General features: G+C 38.0%; 1 protein-coding gene across 1 annotated transcript in view; it reads right to left on the bottom strand.

Annotated features, from left to right (window-relative positions):
* The window catches only part of LOC101173608 (zinc finger protein 827), a 70,533-nt gene extending 52,429 nt beyond the window's left edge, over positions 1 to 18,104 (bottom strand). Inside the window, exon 1 of the mRNA XM_023957617.2 lies at positions 17,749 to 18,104. Within this exon, the coding sequence (XP_023813385.2) occupies positions 17,749 to 17,791 (43 nt within the window). The 5' untranslated portion in view covers positions 17,792 to 18,104. The remainder of the gene's footprint in view (positions 1 to 17,748) is intronic.
* Between the last annotated feature and the right edge of the window lie 1,747 nt (positions 18,105 to 19,851).

The following is a 19,851-nucleotide window of genomic DNA, read 5'->3' as shown; positions in this document are numbered from 1 at the left end:
AACCAGCAGGGCTATATATACTGGTGCTTGAGTCATATTGAAATGTAGTGCAAATTACCATGTGTGTATTTTCGGCCTTGGCCTTCGTGGTTTGTGGGTACTTTGGGCGGCATGCCAGAGGTGAAACAGGAAGGAGAAGTGTTCTTGGAAGAGAATGAGACAACCAAGAGCATGAGACCTCCGGAATTCCTCAAAGCAGAAGAAGTGCACTTTACCCACCATCTTATTTTTCCATTCAGCTTTTAGTATCTCATGTCAAAAACAAATAAATTAAACAAATATATGGGTTGGGTGGGGTGACTAGCAGCCCAAAATATTAAGCACTTTTGATTAGAAGTCTTTAAAGAACTAAGTAAATATGTACATTTTATATGTGCAGCGTAGTTGCAACATTGCGAGCTTTAACATGAAATGACATGAACTGAACTTTGTTGATCCCATAAAAGAGAAATTAACCAAATCCATGTAACAATTTTAAGTAAATACCAAGAACTATTCTGGTGTTAAAATATGTTTATTTGAAAAAGGCACTACATGCCAAAATGTTACATTGTGTAACCCACCATTCCATTAAACTTCCTCTTAACCGAGTAAAGCAGCTCATTCTTGTTTCTCTTACAATGCAATGTCTCACAAATGAATTTCTATATTTGACAGGTCTGTGTTCCAAACCTTATTATAGCTGACATCAGCGAATGCCAAGTAGGACTAAAGTTGATGTAGAGCACTACTAAAAAATGAATTCTTAACACATTTCTATAACAAAGCTAGTGACAATACAGTCAAAATCAAACCAAAATCCAGCCACACTTACTTGCCAACCACTAGAAAAAACTTTTTTTAAGCAAGGTCCCAGTTAATAGACTAAAATTGATTCCAAATGAATAAACTTTGATTGCAAAAAAAAAACAACAACAAGAACCTGCCAAGTCAGGCCTTTGTTTACTGATCCACTGATTTTTAATGACTGCAATATACTATCACAGATTTTCAAGGTTATGCTTGTAGATGCAGCATTTGGTTTAATCCAAACATCATTTCATAAACAGGTTGATAAAGAAAAATCAAAACAGCAGTGAACTCCCTTCCCCTCATTGGAAAGCATTGATAAGTGAAAGAAAATATTGTTGTTTTAAGGGCATATACCCAGCAAATACTCTTTTTATGCAAAGACTGCAAAATATTGCATTTCCCTGCTAGGCTAGAAGAACTGGCCATCACATGTTAAGGGGCTAGGGAAGTTTGTTTATCATAAAAGAAAAGAAGTTGTTTGGGACAAACTATTTAGAAAAGAAGGGAGTTGGATAAACAAAGATCATCCTTCTCCACTGTTAATATTTGGGAAAATTAATCAATTTCAGTACTTTGAATGTTTGTATTTTATCAAATGTTGAACTCATTAAAACATTTATTTGACAAAATGCCATTTCTTAAAGAGATTCAGAAGAACCAGAGAATTCAGTCGTGTTGCCACAGTTCCTTCTTTACTTGCACATGTTCAGCATACAGTTTTCTTAATAGAAAGTTACTCTTCAAGGTCTAAACAACTGAGAACAGGGAACCTACAAACGATGACACCAAAAACCTGTGAAACGTATTTAATAGAAAGTGTTGAAAGAGCAACAATGAGTTTTAGCAGGATTATGAAAAAAGGTCATTAAATTCAGATGAATTTTAGTCGTTTGCTTTTATTTTACTGTACAATCAGAAAATTTAGAGAATAGCATTATAACGCATCTGTAAAGGACAGTATTCTTCCTGCTTGCTGCTGTATTTAACCTTAAACTCTTAACCTTTCCTTTAAGTAACTTTAGCTGTACAAAAAAAATAATTAAAGATGGCCTCTTAGATACAAAATCATGTGTTCTTTTTAGAAGTTACAAGCTAGCAAATAACTGCAATAACAATCATAAATGGAAGTTTTGTGAGCGTTTTCTGGTCAAATGAAAGATAATTGACTTATTTAAATAGTTGTTTTTTAATGCATCTTTTGGTCTTAGTGGAAAAAAAATGAGTAGTTAATATTGCTTGTTTAGTCAACTACTCAGTTTGTAAAGAAATTGGGCACAGTGAAAGAAAACTGCCATTGTGATAGTCTTTATTTGGATGGGTCTCTATTTGGGCACTACAGGCGAGTCTGTCTGGAAGTCATCACTAGCAATGATGTTTCTTTCATCAATATTGAAAACAGATACTTTTTTTAATACTTAAAAAAAATAGCACTGTTGCTAACAACACCGGATGCCCTTCCTGACGCAACCCTGTATTTTTTCTGAGCTGGGGACCGGCACAGGGGGTCCAAACTTACACAGCTAGGTAGTAGTGTGAAGGGTCTTGCCAAAGGACCCACACTGGATGACTGGGAGTCAAACCTTGATTTTCTGTGTGCCAGTCCTGCACTTAACCAACTTAGCTATCCAGCTGTTTATAGCTTTCATTTGTAAAGCAAAATATATATATATATATCAAAAATATCAGAAATTGTAAAACACATTTATTGTTTCATCAGAAGCTATTTTCTCTAAGCTTAATTTTGTATGACATAAAAGGAAAAAATTTACAATAAAATAGAAAGCTGTTATTTTTTCAACACAAAATAATGGTTCTGTTTTTTAAATAGCCATAAATCACTTTAAAAAATGTCAACAACCTTCCATTCAAAACATTTTAAAGCAAATTTCCCTGAACATGATGGCAGATGGCAAATAAATGGTGTTCTTTGTGATCTTGGTTTGAGTCCAAATTTTAGTCAGCTGGATTCACTAAAAGTACCATTCCAAAAGCACCCATAGTTGGGTTTCTTTACCTTTTTATGGGGAACACAGAGTAGAGAGGCAATTTTGCATAAAAAGCTCCCATCACAAAGGATGTTCTAAATTGTTCCAGTTATAATGCGTATAATGGATTTTGCAACAAAACATGAAAGCAAATGTAGAGATGCACAGAGCGCATCTGTGGCCACAAGGTGGTACCAAATAATCTGCCTGAGCTGCGCTGATGCTCTCAAGGTGAAAGTTCAGAGTGGAGGGCAGAGCTGCAGCTCCAAGAATATCAACGTGGCAAAAGTGAAACAAGACAAGAAAATTAAAAAGTATAATTAAGGCATATCAATAATTATCTGATTTCTAACACAACACACTTTTTTCATAACTCAGACTTCTGATGTTGATAAAAAACAAATTTTAGAAAATAACTTTTGGCTTTTAAAAGAAAACTCATCTTTTAAAGATAGTTATTTGTTAATAAAACAACAACTATGCTTGTTATTTGTTAAACTAGTGTGAGATGGTGTTGAGATTCATTTTGGATGACAAAGAGCAAAGGCTCTGAACTAAGCATTTCCCAAACTCACTTCAGCAGAACCATTTCTTTAAACAAACTAAAAGCACACATGAAGTCCTTTAATTTGGATAAAATACAAACGGGCAATGAGGTGAATGCTGGTGAAAAGTCTTTTTCAATTACAAATAACTGGTTTAGAATAATTACAAAAAGATTAACACTTCACAAGGTTTATAATTTACATTTTGTAAACCAGTGTATGTGGTAACAATCTTTAGAAATGTTTGCAAAATGAAGCTAAACTTAAGAGTCAAAAGGTGAAGGGGAAAATTGTAAGTTTGCTTTTTCAAAAGACGCTAATGTAAAGTCTAAGGGTTGTAAGGTTTTTTTGAATTTCATGGAAACTTCGACAATTTAGTTAAATCCAATGAAGCACATATGTATCAGATTCTGCTTTTGGAAACCGAATACATATAAAAACATGCAGAACATTTTAAATCATCCCGCATGAAAGGAATAAGCTTCAGTAAATGCAACAGATTTTTATCTTAAAAAATGCTGGTGTCCAGTTATTGTTCCACATTAGTCCCCTGGGATCATGTTGTTGGATGTTTTCTACAGATTTCCATTGTAAAAGGGTTCGTTGACCCTAATTCATAAACATAAATGGTTTTATAATACAGCTAGCACAGCACTAACATGTTTTTTTCTTTATATTTACAAATGTATTATAGAGGATTGTTGAATTTTAAAAACAACTATGATTTAGCCCAACTGGTAAACCAAATAGTTTATACAGATTTTCTTGCTGGCTCACATGATTCTACAAATTTACAGAGATATGGATGCTGCTCTATTTTTCTGAAAAAGATGGCCTACGTCCTTAACACAGTGTAAAGAAAATCAGCTATCACTGTGCTGCATACTTTTCAGCCATTCTGAAGCTCCTCATAGAAGACGTGTTTCTATGGAGGACAGTGCGAGAGTAGGAGGGTGGAAAGTGGGTGTGTACAGCCTTCATGTATTGTTTGTAAATCAACCAGCTGGCAAAAAGGGACACTAGGCTCTAAACCAGCCACAAACGCCAGGAATATACAGTAAGGGTCCAATGAGAGTTGGGGCAAAGACAGTTCTGTACATGCACTTGTGTATTTAAATGGAGCGTGTACCAGTGCAGAACAGACAGCATCTATTAGAGGCACTCAGAAAGAACAGCAGGGAAGAGGATCGGATGAGGGAGAAGGACCAAACGCAGAGGAGAAAAAAAACTCAAAATGATGGGTGTATTTTGTAACAGAGGTATTTCTTTGGCAAAAGCACTGAGGGCGGGGCTGGCTCAGCCTGATTTCAGTCTGTCAATTATGACAGGGACAATAACCAAAGATGGGTCCTGGTCCCTTCCCCAGGAAAAGAGAAGCAGTTTATGCTATTACATAAAAAAAAGAAGAAGAAAAAAGGAAATGAGATAGAAAGAAGAAGAAACTCAGCAGCACAGCAGGAAATGCTCACCGCTAACCTAATTGACATGCAGGTCCAGGGAGAATGGTGGAAGAGCTTATTCCATTTCCAATCTCCATGTTAAATAGTAGCTGGGACAGCTGATGGGAATGAGAGGCAGTAGGCACATTTGGACCAAACAAGGTTCTCTGAGGTTTATGGGCTCTGTGTTTCCACAATGCACAAAGCGGATGCAACCACCAGCTCCACGTAAAGAGATAAGGGATTTCCACATCTGCTTAGATAAACAAATTAAATTTAGCTTTGAAATTTCAATTTCAATTAAATTTCAATTAAACTCCTGTTTTGTTTATATTTCTAGAAACTTACTTGTAGACGAGCTCATAGTTAAGTTTCTTAGAACAATCAATAAACCTCCAATCTTTGTGGAAAGACAGGTCTACTTTAAAACACACTTGCCTGCAGTTTCTTCTGTGCAAACACAAAAAACAGGCATGAAACATTCTCCAAAAGCTGTAGGAACAAAGAAAAGAGTTCCTTCTCCTCAACTGGGACTTTTATCACTCCTATGCTGACCTTACCCTCTCATCTAAACCAATACCTATTTCCCTGCTTTCATGGAATAAAAAGAAGACTGGCAATTTAAATCTTAACCAGGAATTTACTACGTTTTATGAGCCATGCATGGAGCTATTTACTCAGTGAAGAATGTGGACTGCAACCAACCCTCACAGGTTTATGTGGTTCTGTCATAACTAGGTTGTGACCTGAGGCTGCTGTATTCAAAGCCATCCTTCACCCACTGAGTCTGTTCTGTGGCATAATGATTGCTATGACAACCATCACTTAAAGCCACGGGTAGGTGGAGAAGAGATGTCAGCTTCTTGTCTTCTCTTCTGATGATCTCATTTCAGGCTGGCAGGTACAGCAAGGTCAAAACACTGACAATGGAAAAGCGACTGCATGCTACAAGCAAACTGCAAAGCAGACTTTCCAAACAATTACACAGCCGTATCAACACATAAATGCTGTCAAAATCAATGAAGAGGGCAGTTTAATAAGTAAAAGGCAAGTGGACAAAACTTTGAGAAGAGCAGGGTCAGGGAGGATCAAAGAAGACCAGAAATAAACAACAACAGTAGAAAGAGCTTGGCGTGTGTAGGAAGCAGTGGCTACTCCTGGCCAATGAGATTGATTGGTAGTGCGTGCCAAATTGAGTTTTTGCATTGTTTTTTTCTGGGAGGATTTAAAATCATCTAACAAACCTTCTTGGGGGGAAAATACACCTGCTGCTGACCACTCCCCTGCAGAGTTTAAGAGATTAATGACAGCAATCTGAACCAGCATGGCCTCCATTCACAACAATTGTTGGTGAAAGAAGGAACTGACAAATGCAGTAAATTTCATTTATTTCTTTATACAACTATTCAACAGCTTCATATGTGCATTCCTTCATTGATTTAGTCCTCCGGGGGCTACACTTTCAATATGTCCGATCCATACTTTTTGGCTTTAAAGAGATCGTCACCAAGACATATCCAGTGTGTCGCTTAATCTAATAAAAATTAAAAAGATTAAATCGAGTCCTTGGTAAACAATAATGCCAAAAAGAAATCTGTCTTTTCAAGAACCAACAACAACACCGATTTAAAAACGAGGGCACAGTCTATATAGAGCACGGAATTAGTCAAGATGCTCACCTGTATCTTAGGCATCATAAATAACATCACAATCCACAGACAATAGCTTCTTTGGAGATGACATCACATCAATGATTTTAACTTCCCAGGATTTTTTGTCCTGCTGCCAAACGCTTCCACTCCCCTTTTAGAGGTGATATATTGTTTCCCTAGAGAGCTGTCACTGCCTTATAGCCCTACAATGCTGCGTCTGTAGCAGCCCCCATGTCTTCGCTATACTTTTAATCTCTCAACTGAGCTGATCATGGGTCCCTAAAAGCTCCAGATGGGGTGTTGTTTGGCCAGCTAGTTGAGGACATTAGCCCCTGCTTTGCTCTTGACTGCCTAAATGTGCAATGTGGAAACACTTTTACACTGTAAGGAGAGATGGGGGGGTTGGAAGCCTGGCGAGTGCACTAAAGGCTAACAGAAGCCAGGCTGTGATTCAGAAGGGAATGTGTGTGCATGTGTGTATAAGAGGCCTCTTGCCCTCCTCTACCCACACAGGAAGTGAGGTCATCTCCTAACACTGTACTGTGCAGTGTGTTCAGCAAGGGCCGTGAAGATCAACGTGTTGGCCAGCCTCCTAGCAATTACACACACACTGACAACCTACATTAAATTAGAATGTTTCAGAAGTATCTTATTGAACAGTCAATGTTTAATACACTAAAGTGGTGTATTTGTGTGAAGGCTAAAAAAACAACAACAGTTTAAAAAGATTAATAAATAAATGTAGATTTCATCTTGTGCCAAAATTCTCCCAATTTCAAGCGGTACTTAATGGTGTTCAACGTGCTTAGGAATTGGTTCCCAAGAGATGCTATTTCATTTTGGATTTTTTTTTTAAAGTTCTTCATCTTAATGTAATTTTGTGTCTTTTTAGGAGTGATACGTGATACAGAAGCAAACAATAAATCACATCCCTGTTTAAAGCAGGCGTCTGGCACGACCGGCCTGCTTCAGCTCCCCAGACCACTACCTCCTCCGCTGCCGCCTCCTCCACTCTTCTCATGCTCACCATCCCTCATGCCTGTTAAAGGCTTGTCCTACAGGGCCTGGATGCACTTGTGTGGTACAACAACAGAGAAACCGCCCAAAGCTCTTAACAGCTCTTCCTCTCCATTTCCTCCCTCTCTCCATCTCCACTGCTACTACCACCAGTTCCTCTCTCCCTCACTGCTCTGTCTTTCCCAGCTGCACCGGCGAGCTGTTCCGTATGAACTGCTGCCAGCTGAAAGCCTGCTACTCCTGTGAGATTGCTATTACTCAGTGCAAGCAGGGCTCTGTGTAGCCAAAGGGCTGCTCTCTGAGCTGTAGATCTCCATGTTGTGACTTGTCAACACAGGAAAAAATCGTTACCGAGACAGAGGCACTTCCATTCCACACAGGACGGGTTCTGAATGTGACCAAACATTCAGGCAGGTACAGTACTGGAGGTTTTAGGGTGACTTCTGATGTCCGACTTTGTATTGCAAAGGAGTTGATGCTCAAGTGAGGGGACTTGTTGACTTTTAGGGCTCTGGAGATGCCAGCACACTGCTAGTACGTTGAATATTTGAAAAACAAGAAGTCAAATCTCTGCATTACTACTAATAAATGCAGCCATTGCATAAAAAGTTTCAAGAGAGTACAGAGAGCATTTCAGATAGAAACAAATTTAGGTTTTCTTACTTGTTAATAAACATATGAACAATTTCAAACCACCTCTAACATAAAAAAAATATTTGAGCTGTTAAGTGTTCAAACAACCTTTGTTTTGGTGAGCTAAAGTTAAGAAATTCTAAAATTTATAATATATACATAGGTACAACAAATAGCATCATGGGAAAAATGTAAGATTAACACTGCAGAGATCTTTTGCTAAACTCGGACGCGATTTGTCCGTCAAGTTTCAATGTTAATTCACTTTACAGACACGATCTGAGGTCCCAAAAACAGTGACGTCCTTGCCGGTGCCTCTATAGAGCTCTCCAAAACACATAAACCCAAGCTACTCCCTCAACATCATCCATGTTTTCCATGATGTGGCAACAAATAAAGTCCAGAAAAATGTTGGCTGTTGCTCTGTGGCTGGGAAGTCAAGGGGATCGGCGTCGGGCAGTAAAATTGACGCGCATCAAAAGAGAGGCTGCAGGCGCAACTTTTACGTGTGAATCGTGTCTGGTGTGAATGCAGCATAAATATTTGACATCAATGACCATTTGTTGAGTTAAAGTTAAGATCAATGCGTAAAAAGCAGACTTAACTGGATGGAAATGATATGTTGCTTACATACAATAACATCTAATACTTCTCTGAAGCCATACTTAATGCTATAAATTTGATGACATGCAGGTGCTTCATGCTCCTTTGCACATCCCGAAGTTACAATGGCCGTTAATTAACTCTTGAATTAATTCTCTGTTTAGACATTAAGCTGCCAGGTTCAAACTTAAATTTAGGCCAATTAAGGTTTTTTTTCTCTTTACCATCATATCTGATGACAAGTTGCACATTTCTTTTTAAAGCTGTCATTAATTTTCAATGTTAATGGTCAAAATATATGCTAATTAATTTACCACAACTTTCCATGATTATCAAAACCAATAAAAAAGGAGCCCTTTAACTTGATCCTTACGTTTCACAGACGAGTTCATCACAGCGAGGCCGGTTGTATAGAATTTTATAATAATCTTAGCCTTGTCCACAGGCCTCCTGACAACTACTAAATGCTTCTGGCAGACGTGCAGCAATTCCATCAGTGCATCTGTCCTTGCATAGTTTATGCTCTATGCTGTTGCTGCACTTTATGACAATTCCATAAGGTTCCTAACTGAGTTTACAAATGCACTTTTTTATCAAAGTTTTGCAACCAACAATGCATATAATAGAAGATAGAAAAACCGTATAATTGGGTAAACAAAATATAAGCTATGTTTGCAGTAAGCTAATATTCTCAGAAATGGTGTCACTTTAAACAGACTTTAATCATTCCCTACTAAAAGAAAGTCTGTTGACTTTAGAGGCCCAAAAATGTAATTTTAACTGCACACAGGCACTGTAGACACCAGTCCCTGTATTTTGATGACACATTATTAATAGCTGTCAGTCACAAGACGTGGCGTTCCCTAAAAAGAAAAACAATGCTCCAACACGGCTGCATACAGTGCACTTTCTGCCAGAGAACGGCAAAAGCTGATACGCTGTTTCGGCGCTTTTGTTCTTCCTCTCAAAAATAAAAGTAAAAAAGACACAAGAAAAAACGTTTTTTGTTCTTTTGAACTAGTTACAAGACCTGTGGAACTATTCCAATATCTTCAAACAGCCATGGTCCATCCAGAGTTCCATTACTGACAGTTCTCAAAATAAAAGTTCACAAAAATGATTATTTTTTTTTGTCTAAATAGTTTAATGTTCATTCTAAAATAAAATGTAAGAGGTACTCCTTAACTCTAGTTGTTAAACACATACCACCAATTTCAGGACCATTGTAGCCAAGATCGTAGATACATTTTTTTTTAAATTACATATAATTACAGGAGCTGATTTCTCTTCTTTTAGGTAAGCAACTCCTTCATTTTGAAAGGAGACCCCACCAACTGACTGTTTTTACATCTTTGTTTACATGGTTTTAGTACATTGCAATAGTAAAAATCCAAAAATTATATCATTATGATGATAAAATTGTCAGACAAGATATGTAAAATAGGCTTTATTTGAGCTTATTACCAGCAAATACAAGTGTATTGTGATAACCTGCCAACTCACTCCAGGCATATCCTCCAGTTTAATCACAGAAATCGACAACCACTTTCTCTCTAAAGTGTTTTTTTTTGTCTCAGACAAAATGTAATATAACAAAGTCTTGCCCTGACTGCTCTAAAATGAGAGCATCCAATGTGATTTCAACAATATTTTTTTTTCAAGTAAGGGAATTTTAACCTTCATGACTTGCCATGGGACAAGTGTCGTTTTCTGGCCTCCAGAGGGCGTTGCCTTTAGACTGCTGCATTACTTGATCAACTAAAAACCTCTCGTTCAAGTTCCATATTTTGCAAAATAACCTTTAGAAATCAAAATATTTACAATTTACTAGTGCTCTTGGGTAAAATTTGAAACACGTCAGCAACAGTTGCTGCAAAAGGCAGCTACAGTAAACGATTACAGGATTGTGTGAAACTGTTTATCAAGAAAGATTGATTGAATAATGAAAATGTATGCACTTTATTATTCTTTATAATTTAATGTGGTTAGTGCTGAGTCATTTTTTATGACACAGATACAGTGAAAAACTGGGTTTTGTAAAGCAATAACAACTCTAAACAGAATGGAAAGAATGGCCGGTTGGATGTAGAGAGGGCCTTATCAATAAACTCTTTGAGCTTCTTTTATCTCAGACAGTCAGTCTTACAGTAATGATAAATTGGCCTGGTCACATTATTTTTTTAAACTTAAGTTGTAAAAACATTTATCCCACTGCAATTTACGGCTCTGAAAAACTGTTTAAAAAATAGATTTTTCCAGCAAAACCATTATTTTCTTCAACTATAAGGAACCTGGAAGGCTGAAATGAAAACACTTTAAACTTCCCAGTTTCTATACCAAGTTTAATATAGTACATCATCATTCAAAAATACAAATTGGCTTAAATCTTTATAATATTCATTTTTACGACGGTAACTGTTACCCTGTTCTCTACATCTTGTGTTTCTCTCATGCTTTATAGGTTGTTGCCCCCTGCAACCACTCTCCCAAATGTTTGATTTGTTTTTGCTTATTTTTTTTATCTCTTGACATATATTTATACAAATATACATCAAACCACTTCAGCTCCAAAATTATCCAACTTCAACATCTACATGAAAGCAAAAACATTATGGATTTTTTTTTATAGCTGAAAATAAATTCAGGTGTCAAGGGTTACATTTGATAAATTAGTGCATATTCTTTGAGCTAGTTTGGTGAACATTGATGCAAAAGTTAAACAAAGACCTAAGTTGTTGTTTTTTTAATTTAAGCACAGACTAAAAATGAATCCCACTTAGAAGATTGACCAAAGAATATTTACCATCAAGGGTTAAAGTGTGCTTTTCTATTAATAAGACTGCAACTCCTTGATGTTATTCAAACATACAATTAACCACTACATATACATAGTAGTTAATATACATAACAAAATAATAAAGATGTTAGAGAGAGAGACATTTATTTTGGTTATGTTAAACACACAAACTTATCATTCATTCATTCATCTTCTTCCGGTTTGGGGTAACGGGGCTGCTGGAGCCTATCCTGGCCCCTTATGGGCAAAGGCAGGGACCACCCTGGACAGGTTGCCAGTCTTTTGCACGGTCACACATATCACACACCCAGGCACACTCACATTCACACCTATGGACAATTTGGAGTGACCAATTAACTATGAAGTATGTTTTTGGATGGTGGGAGGAAGCCGGAGACCCCAGAGAAAACCCACATATGCACGGGGAGAACATGCAAACTCCACACAGAAAGGTCCCCCATTGATGTTTTGTTTCACGTCCCCCAGCCGGGACTTAAACCAGGAGTCTTCTTGCTGTGAGGCAAGAGCGCTAACCACTGCACCACCGTGCAGCCCCACACAAACTTAAAAAGCTTAAAATGTTAGTGACAAATGAGTTCCAAAATAATTTTCAAAAATATTTTAACAGTAAGGTGAAGATGGTAAGTAATTTTTATGAAGGTTTCCAATGTTAGACAAAGGTTGTGTCCAAACACTTTCACTACTCGCTACTTTGTGCACTATAAAGTCCGTTCCCCATTTTGAACAGCTGACGGAATTTACAATTCCAAAATCCAATGCCCCACAAATTACCTAGAAGTTTCTGCGAAAAACCAATGTGCATCAATGCTCACTAGACAGGGAAATATAGACCACAATGCATTGCGTTTGAGAAAAATTTTCATGTGAAAAGTGTGTGTTTCGATTTAAACTTATAATATATAATAAATAATATATATATATATATATATATATATATATATATATATATATATATATATATATATATATATATATATATATATATATATATATAATATATTATAAAACATCCACGTTTTCTTTATCAGAACACATAGGATTGATAAATAGTAAAATGTTCATACTTATTAGGTTTTTACTGCCCTGCAGTTAAAATCCAACACACAAGACAGCCCTGCACTATATCGTTGTTTAGTGGATAGGGAGCAGGGAGGGAATTCGGACATTGCCAAAGCCTAAAATTATTTTACATACCACTCCAGTCTATATGCTTCACACTTTAAAATAGCACATAAAGGTAAAATTTGTGTCTAAATATGGATCCTTGTCTTTAAGCTATACTACTTTGGTGTAACAACTCCCATAAAAACCAGTCTAACGAACCATTCATTCATTTAAAGTGAAACACAAATGCCAGTTACTAGATTGTGTCTGTTAGATGTATCTGATTGTTCTTGTGGTAAGATAACATTCAAGATGTAAAATACATTTTCCTTGTGCTACGATTTACTCCCGACCTCCAGCTTGTGTAGCCAGGGCTCCAGACTGCGACCAATTGGTCGCATTTTGCGACCAAAATTTGAGAGTGTGCGACTGAATTTTACATCCAGTCGCACATGTGCTCCCAGTAAATTTGTCTCCCCCACCCTACGTATTTTTTATACATTAAACGTGGAAGGGGCAAGTCAATGCTCAATGAAATGAGCAATGAAATCATCAATGAGACGCGAGCGCACACGCACGCAGAAGGCGAAGCCAAAGCGAGACTTAAGGAGAACAGGAATTAGGAGTTGTCCTTAACATTCAATTTAGTTTTAATATGCCTCTCCCCTAAGTATGATCTGTGATATTACATCTTTTATAATTATTTTAATGTTTTGTAATGGATGTAGCCTTTTTTTAATCAGCTGGTATTTTAAATTGTTATAATTGATCAGTGAACTACAAAAAAACCATCAGGACACATGTCCCATAATGCATTGTTTTGTAGTCTGTAGGGCAGCTTTCAGTCAGTTCAGTACTAAATTTCCAGCTGCGTTCGCTCAGGTTGGGGTCTTGCTTCCGCCCCTTTCTGGTGATATTTTTGTTTTGATTGACAGGTGATGTTGGAGCAAAAACAAAAATATGTCTCACACCAAGTGATCTGTGAAGCGTTGCGTCCATCTGGGTGATCTCAAACACGCTTATTGTCCATCTTGGCTGCACCTATTTGGTGTCGCCAACATGAATTTCCATCCCCTAATGTTTACATACATTTAAGTATTGTTTGTAACTGTGAAATGATCGAAAGGTTACTACGGTAATCACTTTGTTACTAAGCACTTGTTTTTATTCTGAATGTATGGTATTTTGTTTACTATTTGTACTGTCATGACAGCGATGGTGCTGTCAGTTTACCTTGTTGTTGCATCTTCAAAAGTGCAGAATAAAATGTGACACTGAATTTCAAACAGCACATTGTAATTTCTGCGTCTATTATTAAAGTATTTATTCGTAATACAGTGGAAATTAGTAGATTTGGTTAGAATGTTGATTTACGGTATGCGCCCCTAAATTTTCTGGTTGTGCCCCTTAAATTTTCAGTTGGGGGCCACAGTGCTCCTAGTGAAAAAAGTTAGTCTGGAGCCCTGGTAGCGTTTGTTTATCTGTTCACCCAACACTACCAGTAACCCTTACCCCTCATCAAGCTTCGGGGGGATATGAGAAGCATGACAGTTGTGTTTTAGAGTAGAGGGGTATGGGGTATGTGTGTTTGTGTGTGTGTGTGTGTGGGGGGGGGGGGGGGTTCTTGGCAGAAGTACCTAAAGACTTTATGCCAAGAGTGAAATGGAAACCTCCTATCATTTTCATTTCCCCGTAATCCAATGTTTTTAAGCCCCAGTCCTACCAAGGTCATTATAATCATAGCAAGTGGATGGTAGCCAGCGACCCACTATTACAGTAAGACGGGGAGCTGTCCAGTTAGTCGGTTATTGTGAGACAAAAAAAAAGGAAAGAAATTAGGTCCACAAATGTTGGCATCTCTTCATTGTAAGTATATATAATCAAGAGAAGAGAGCAAAGAATATGAGTGCTCCTCAAACTTTGTGCTCCTTCAACAGATAATCCTGACACTATGAGGTGTTAGGGAGAACTCACTGATTAATATAAACCACAACCACTTGTACCTTCTTGCTTGGACTATAACAAAGAGCACTAGGACTTCCTCACAGACTCAACTTTTCGTCACAAAATCTAAAAAGACAAGAAAGAGAAAATAAGCACTTCAACAATGCCTAGCTTTTAAAAGTAAGTAATACGGCATCAAAATTACTTCAACAATAGTGCGGTGCAAGGTCAAAAAGAATGGCAGTTTTCATTGTGGCACCAAAGGTCATGTTTGCTTGTCAGAATGAAGGCGCCATACTGTAGTGTGACCTCCATAGCCAGATTATGTACCCACAGACACACAAACACTGACATGCACACACACAGGGGGCTGTGTATTCACTGTGACATGTGCGTGCCATGCTTACACACTTAAAGAATAGTCCCTTTTTAAACAGCCTGTGCTATAGACAATAGCCAAGTGCACACGAGGAAACAAGACCCATATATCTGGGTCCTTGCTAAGATAAAACACCTCAAGCATTAAAGCCAGTGTATTAGCTTGCCCTTTTTCACCACAGATGAAGAGATTTGAAGCTTGATATTGTGCATGCTGGCTGGCACACCACCAGGGTGTTGTTGGCTGCATAATGAAAACACACAGACTGACAGAAGCTGGGAAGAGGTGACACTTCCATCCTAGAGTAAGAAGATCCAAAACAAAGTGAAGAAATCTTCTGACAAATTCATAAATTCCGTGACAGTTTGATAACTGAGAGGGGAAACAACTCCTAAATTCATAAAAGAGAGAAAAGAGCTTTAAACCATGCACACACATGCATAGCCACTCCTATTAAAGAGATTGTGTTCTTCTTACACAATGTTCTTCTTACACATGTTTTATACAGAGTGATAAAACGAAAGGTTAAAGGACATGTTTCAATTGTGTCTTGGATTGTCATTCCTAAACTAGATAATCGATTAGCCGTTTTGGGTTTTTCTTTTTTATTAAGACTGACATAAGCACTTACGGTATTTAAAACACCAGCTGGATTAGTTAAAAAAAATTTAAAACCCTTATTAAATCTTAAGGTGGGCTCTAACATTTCATTTTTTAAGAATGTGTAATTTGATCATAAAATGCTTTTTTTTACCAGACTCCTTATACTAGCTTAATTGCAAAGTAGTTTTAAAATTATTACTTTTATTTAAAATACAATAATTTATTGAATAATCACTGCAAATATTTCATTAAGTATAACAAAAAATATTACTTATCATGCACTAAAAACTTGTCTTTTTAATTTAATCTAAAAACTTTTTGCTTCTTTGTATTCTTTTTTTTTTTGCTTTTTCAAATTTTATGGATTTTTTTGATGATTGTAATACACTTTGGAGCTTTAGTACATATATAATTATTAATTTATCCATTCATGGGGGAAAAAAAAAATCCCAGAATGTTAGAAAATCACATGTGCATATCATGTCAAAAAGTGATGTAAAACACATTTACACCTAATAAAATGCCACAGTTTGAAGTTTTTGGCTTTCTGTAATCAGAGAGCCACACATTGTAAAATAAAATTGTTAAAAATAATTGCAACTCAAGTTTAAAAGTTGGGATATTGGGAGCAAATATATCAGCACTTTATTTTATCATTTCCTTGAAGGATGCCTTGCAACAGACTGGTGACTCCAGGTTGCACCCTCACTTTGCCCAACGATAACTGGGATAGGCTCCAGCAACCACACATAACCTAAAAGGGATTAAGCAGGTGTGGAAAAAGGCGATGGGATTGCAACACAAAATAACTTTTTTTTGTTATGAGCACCATGAAAAGAGCATGGATGCATTGCCCCAATTAAAAAAAATAAATAAATAACTTCAATGGGTTATTATTACCATAAATCAAACCTTGCTCATCCACTCAGTTTCTCTACTTCTTATGCAGCACAGATGACCCACTGCCAATCACACACATACAGAGAAACACTAACTACCACTGTGTGTACCTCTGTTATTAACCACTACTTTTTTAAACCAACAAGTTTACCTCAAGTTCATCCAGAGAACCAGCAGAAAATGTCAAAATTAGTAGTGATGCTGACCTCCGGCTGCACCATGACATGAGGAGATGCACCAAACCTTGATGGATTTAGTCACTGAGCAGTAAAATCCTTCATTACATTTACATAGCACTGTAACTAACAGAGCTTTTTGCTAAGAATTTAGAGGAAACATTATTAAGATAAGATATTTGTCACTAATAATCATTGTAAGGAATCCTCCAGTGGACGTAGTGTGCCACTGCAGCTTTATCTGGCCCCCATTAAGGCTCAATATCGAGGATATCGAGGGTCAAATGCAGAAAACTAAAGGCAACTTCCCCTTAAATTAAACTGCTCGCGAAGTAAAATAGATGTGTGATGCGGCACTGCGTGACTGAGAGTGGCGTCGTGGAGGAGCTTCAAGTCGTTTCCTTTTTCCAACCGCGTTATTGATCGTAGTCTGTCTGCAATGAATGGCTGCAAAGAGAAGGGGGGAAAAACCCTGAACTTCAGGTGACCGACCATGGCTCTGACATAGCCTTCGTGTAGACTGGGAGGGGTAGAAAAAAAAACATATTGACACGAAAACGGAGGAGGAGGGGGGCAGAAATATCGCCACACTTTTTCAAAAGTCGACGACAAAACAAGCGCGCACCAATTTCAGCGACTTTGAGCTCAAAAACTGAGGCAAAAGTTGGACGTTTTATAGCCGAGGAAATGAAGTTTGCCCGGGGTTGCTACATAGCGCCATAGCTAACTCGGAGCACTGGGGTATGGGTAGCCTGAGTCTGGCTCGTCTGATCCGCCTGACCCTTCGTTTTATTGCGGCCAGACTCCCAGATCCTCCCCTTTCTACCCGAAAAGCGACCAAGCGGAGGCGAGCACATAAACCGAAAACGCTCGTCCATTAACCGCACACACACAGCCGACACATACGCCAACTGACCGCAACCTTTTACAGAACCGGACCTTTATCGATTATACTCTTATTAAAGCCACGTATCGTTTATCTCCTCGCAACCTTTGCTAATGTTAACCCATCGCCAACAACATGGCTGCCTCGCTCGGACCTAAAGGGAGAAATAACCTACGCCGAGTCTTTTGTCTGTTTCACCTCTATAACCCTAAACTACTGCGCAAAACACACGGAGAGCCCTTAAAATTGAACGAATCGAGTCAACGACTTACGTGAAGGCAGGCGCTTGGGCTGCTCCTGCTTCCTCCTTGGCATTTTCCTCCGTATTTAATCACATTCTCGTCCTTGTTTGGGGATTAGAAGAAAAAAGGTTTTTCCCATTGAGACTGGAGGCGCCAGTGATGGCAGGGACTTGGTCGTGCACCTGGCTTTGCTCGGTTTTAAGTGTATTGTGGGGAATGGGAACACGGGCGGAGGAGGTGCCGCTGTTGTTGTTGCCGTGTCTTGACTATGGCTGCTCTCGGTGCAAGTGTGTCTCCGAGCCCCTAACTAACACTAATGCAGGGATCAAAGGGCAGCAACAGCAGAGCAGACGCGCGCGCGCACAGCCGCAAGCGCGCGCGCACGCTCACACAGACACACAGTAGCCCGCTAACGCTCTCCCTTACACACGCACACAAACACATTCGCACACACTGTGGCGCGCACGCACATACACTAAAGGAGCTCACCCCCGAGAACAGCGCACGGACAAGGTGCCCCCAAGCTTTCGGGGTATATCGCTAAAAAGAAAACATATCAAAGGATGTTAAGCAGCAACAACAGAACAGATGTATATACATATATATATACACTGTATATATATATGTATGTATATATATATATATATATATATATATATATATATATATATATATATATATATATATATATATATATATATATATATATATATATATATATATATATATATATATATATATATATATATATATATATATATACACACACACACACATATGATTCATAGTTGTTATTGATGTATTTCGAACGATCTGATTCACTGACCTAGAATCGATCCAGGACATCTTTAGCTAAAAATTCAACCTGTATATCTGTGTTACTCAGAGATAGATACCTATCAGACAAAGTTTTCCAGATTCCTTGTATTTCTCGCAGGATAATCAAGTGTTAAGTAAACATGAGTACAAGTAAACGAGAATTAATGGCAAATCCATTCAGATTTCAGTTTCATAAAGTTCCCCCCACTGCTGTTCTTACAAATAAAAATAATGCAAACGGAACATTTGAAGATTCCACCGCACTGTATGGTCACGTCTTTGCAAAATTCCGTGTTTCCAAACATTGTATTGTAATGATAACTAAATGTTTTTTTGTTCCCATCACGTGTGCTGTCTACTGTGAACTAGTCTGATGCATAACTGAAGCAAATTAAGCAATTTTGCTCATAAGCACTGAAGATGATCATTAGGCAATTTTAACACCATTGTTGTATGTCTGCATTCATTGTGCAACCAACACACGTGGGATTTCGGTTTATTATTTGCACTACTCCCCTGGTAGATCTTCAAAGATATATTTGGTTTTAATTAAGAAAATCACATAAAACATGTAACATAAAAAAAGGAAAAGCAATAACACTACTTCTTCCCAGAGACAATTATCACTGACTTTCTAGGATGTGGTTTTACTCAAGTGTACCTCCCTATAGTCACATGGGACACACACAGGTTTCATACACCTCATTTTGTTATTGGAAACTATCTACTGAGTCATTTTAATTGTCAATCAAAGGACTTTTTTCCTATTAAAGTATCAAGTTTGTGGAAGTAATGGAATAGAACGGGACGTTTTAAATTCCCTGAAGGAAAAAATATAAAAGTAGGTAACAAAAAATAGGTGTCAGTGTTAGAAATCTTTCCAAAAAATCCTCTAAACTAATTTAGCCATTTCCATGTAAATTTTGCAAGAGTGAAACTGGCCAGAGCCGAGTCCTCCTCCCCCTGATCTGGGTGTTGGGGCTTTTTCACAGCCCAGGCTGTCCCCCACTCCCTGCTGTTGGACTCCTCCAGGCTGCGTTCTGTTGGCCTGCCGCGTTCTTTCACACCTCGGCCGTGTGTGAGGAGAGCTGTGTCTTCATCCCTCTATCCTTTCATGCTCGAGTCCTCCTCCTGCCATGCCTTCCACCCACCCCCAGTGGAGGCGCAGGAGGCTCGTTACCGTGGCAATTAGTGAAAAGCCCAAATTAGCCCTCTTGGCTGTCCACAGGTGACAAAGACACTTTGCATTTCTGCTAATTAGGAAACAGAACAACATGATTAAATGGGGCCTATCAGGAGAAGAGTGGACAAACA

The sequence above is a fragment of the Oryzias latipes genome (genome assembly GCF_053564925.1).
Source record: "Oryzias latipes strain Hd-rR chromosome 1 unlocalized genomic scaffold, Olatipes_Hd-rR_3.1 chr1_Y".
NCBI lineage: Eukaryota > Metazoa > Chordata > Actinopteri > Beloniformes > Adrianichthyidae > Oryzias > Oryzias latipes.
The sequence above is the reverse complement of the archived record's forward strand: the minus strand, read 5'-3'. Positions and strand labels throughout refer to the sequence as shown.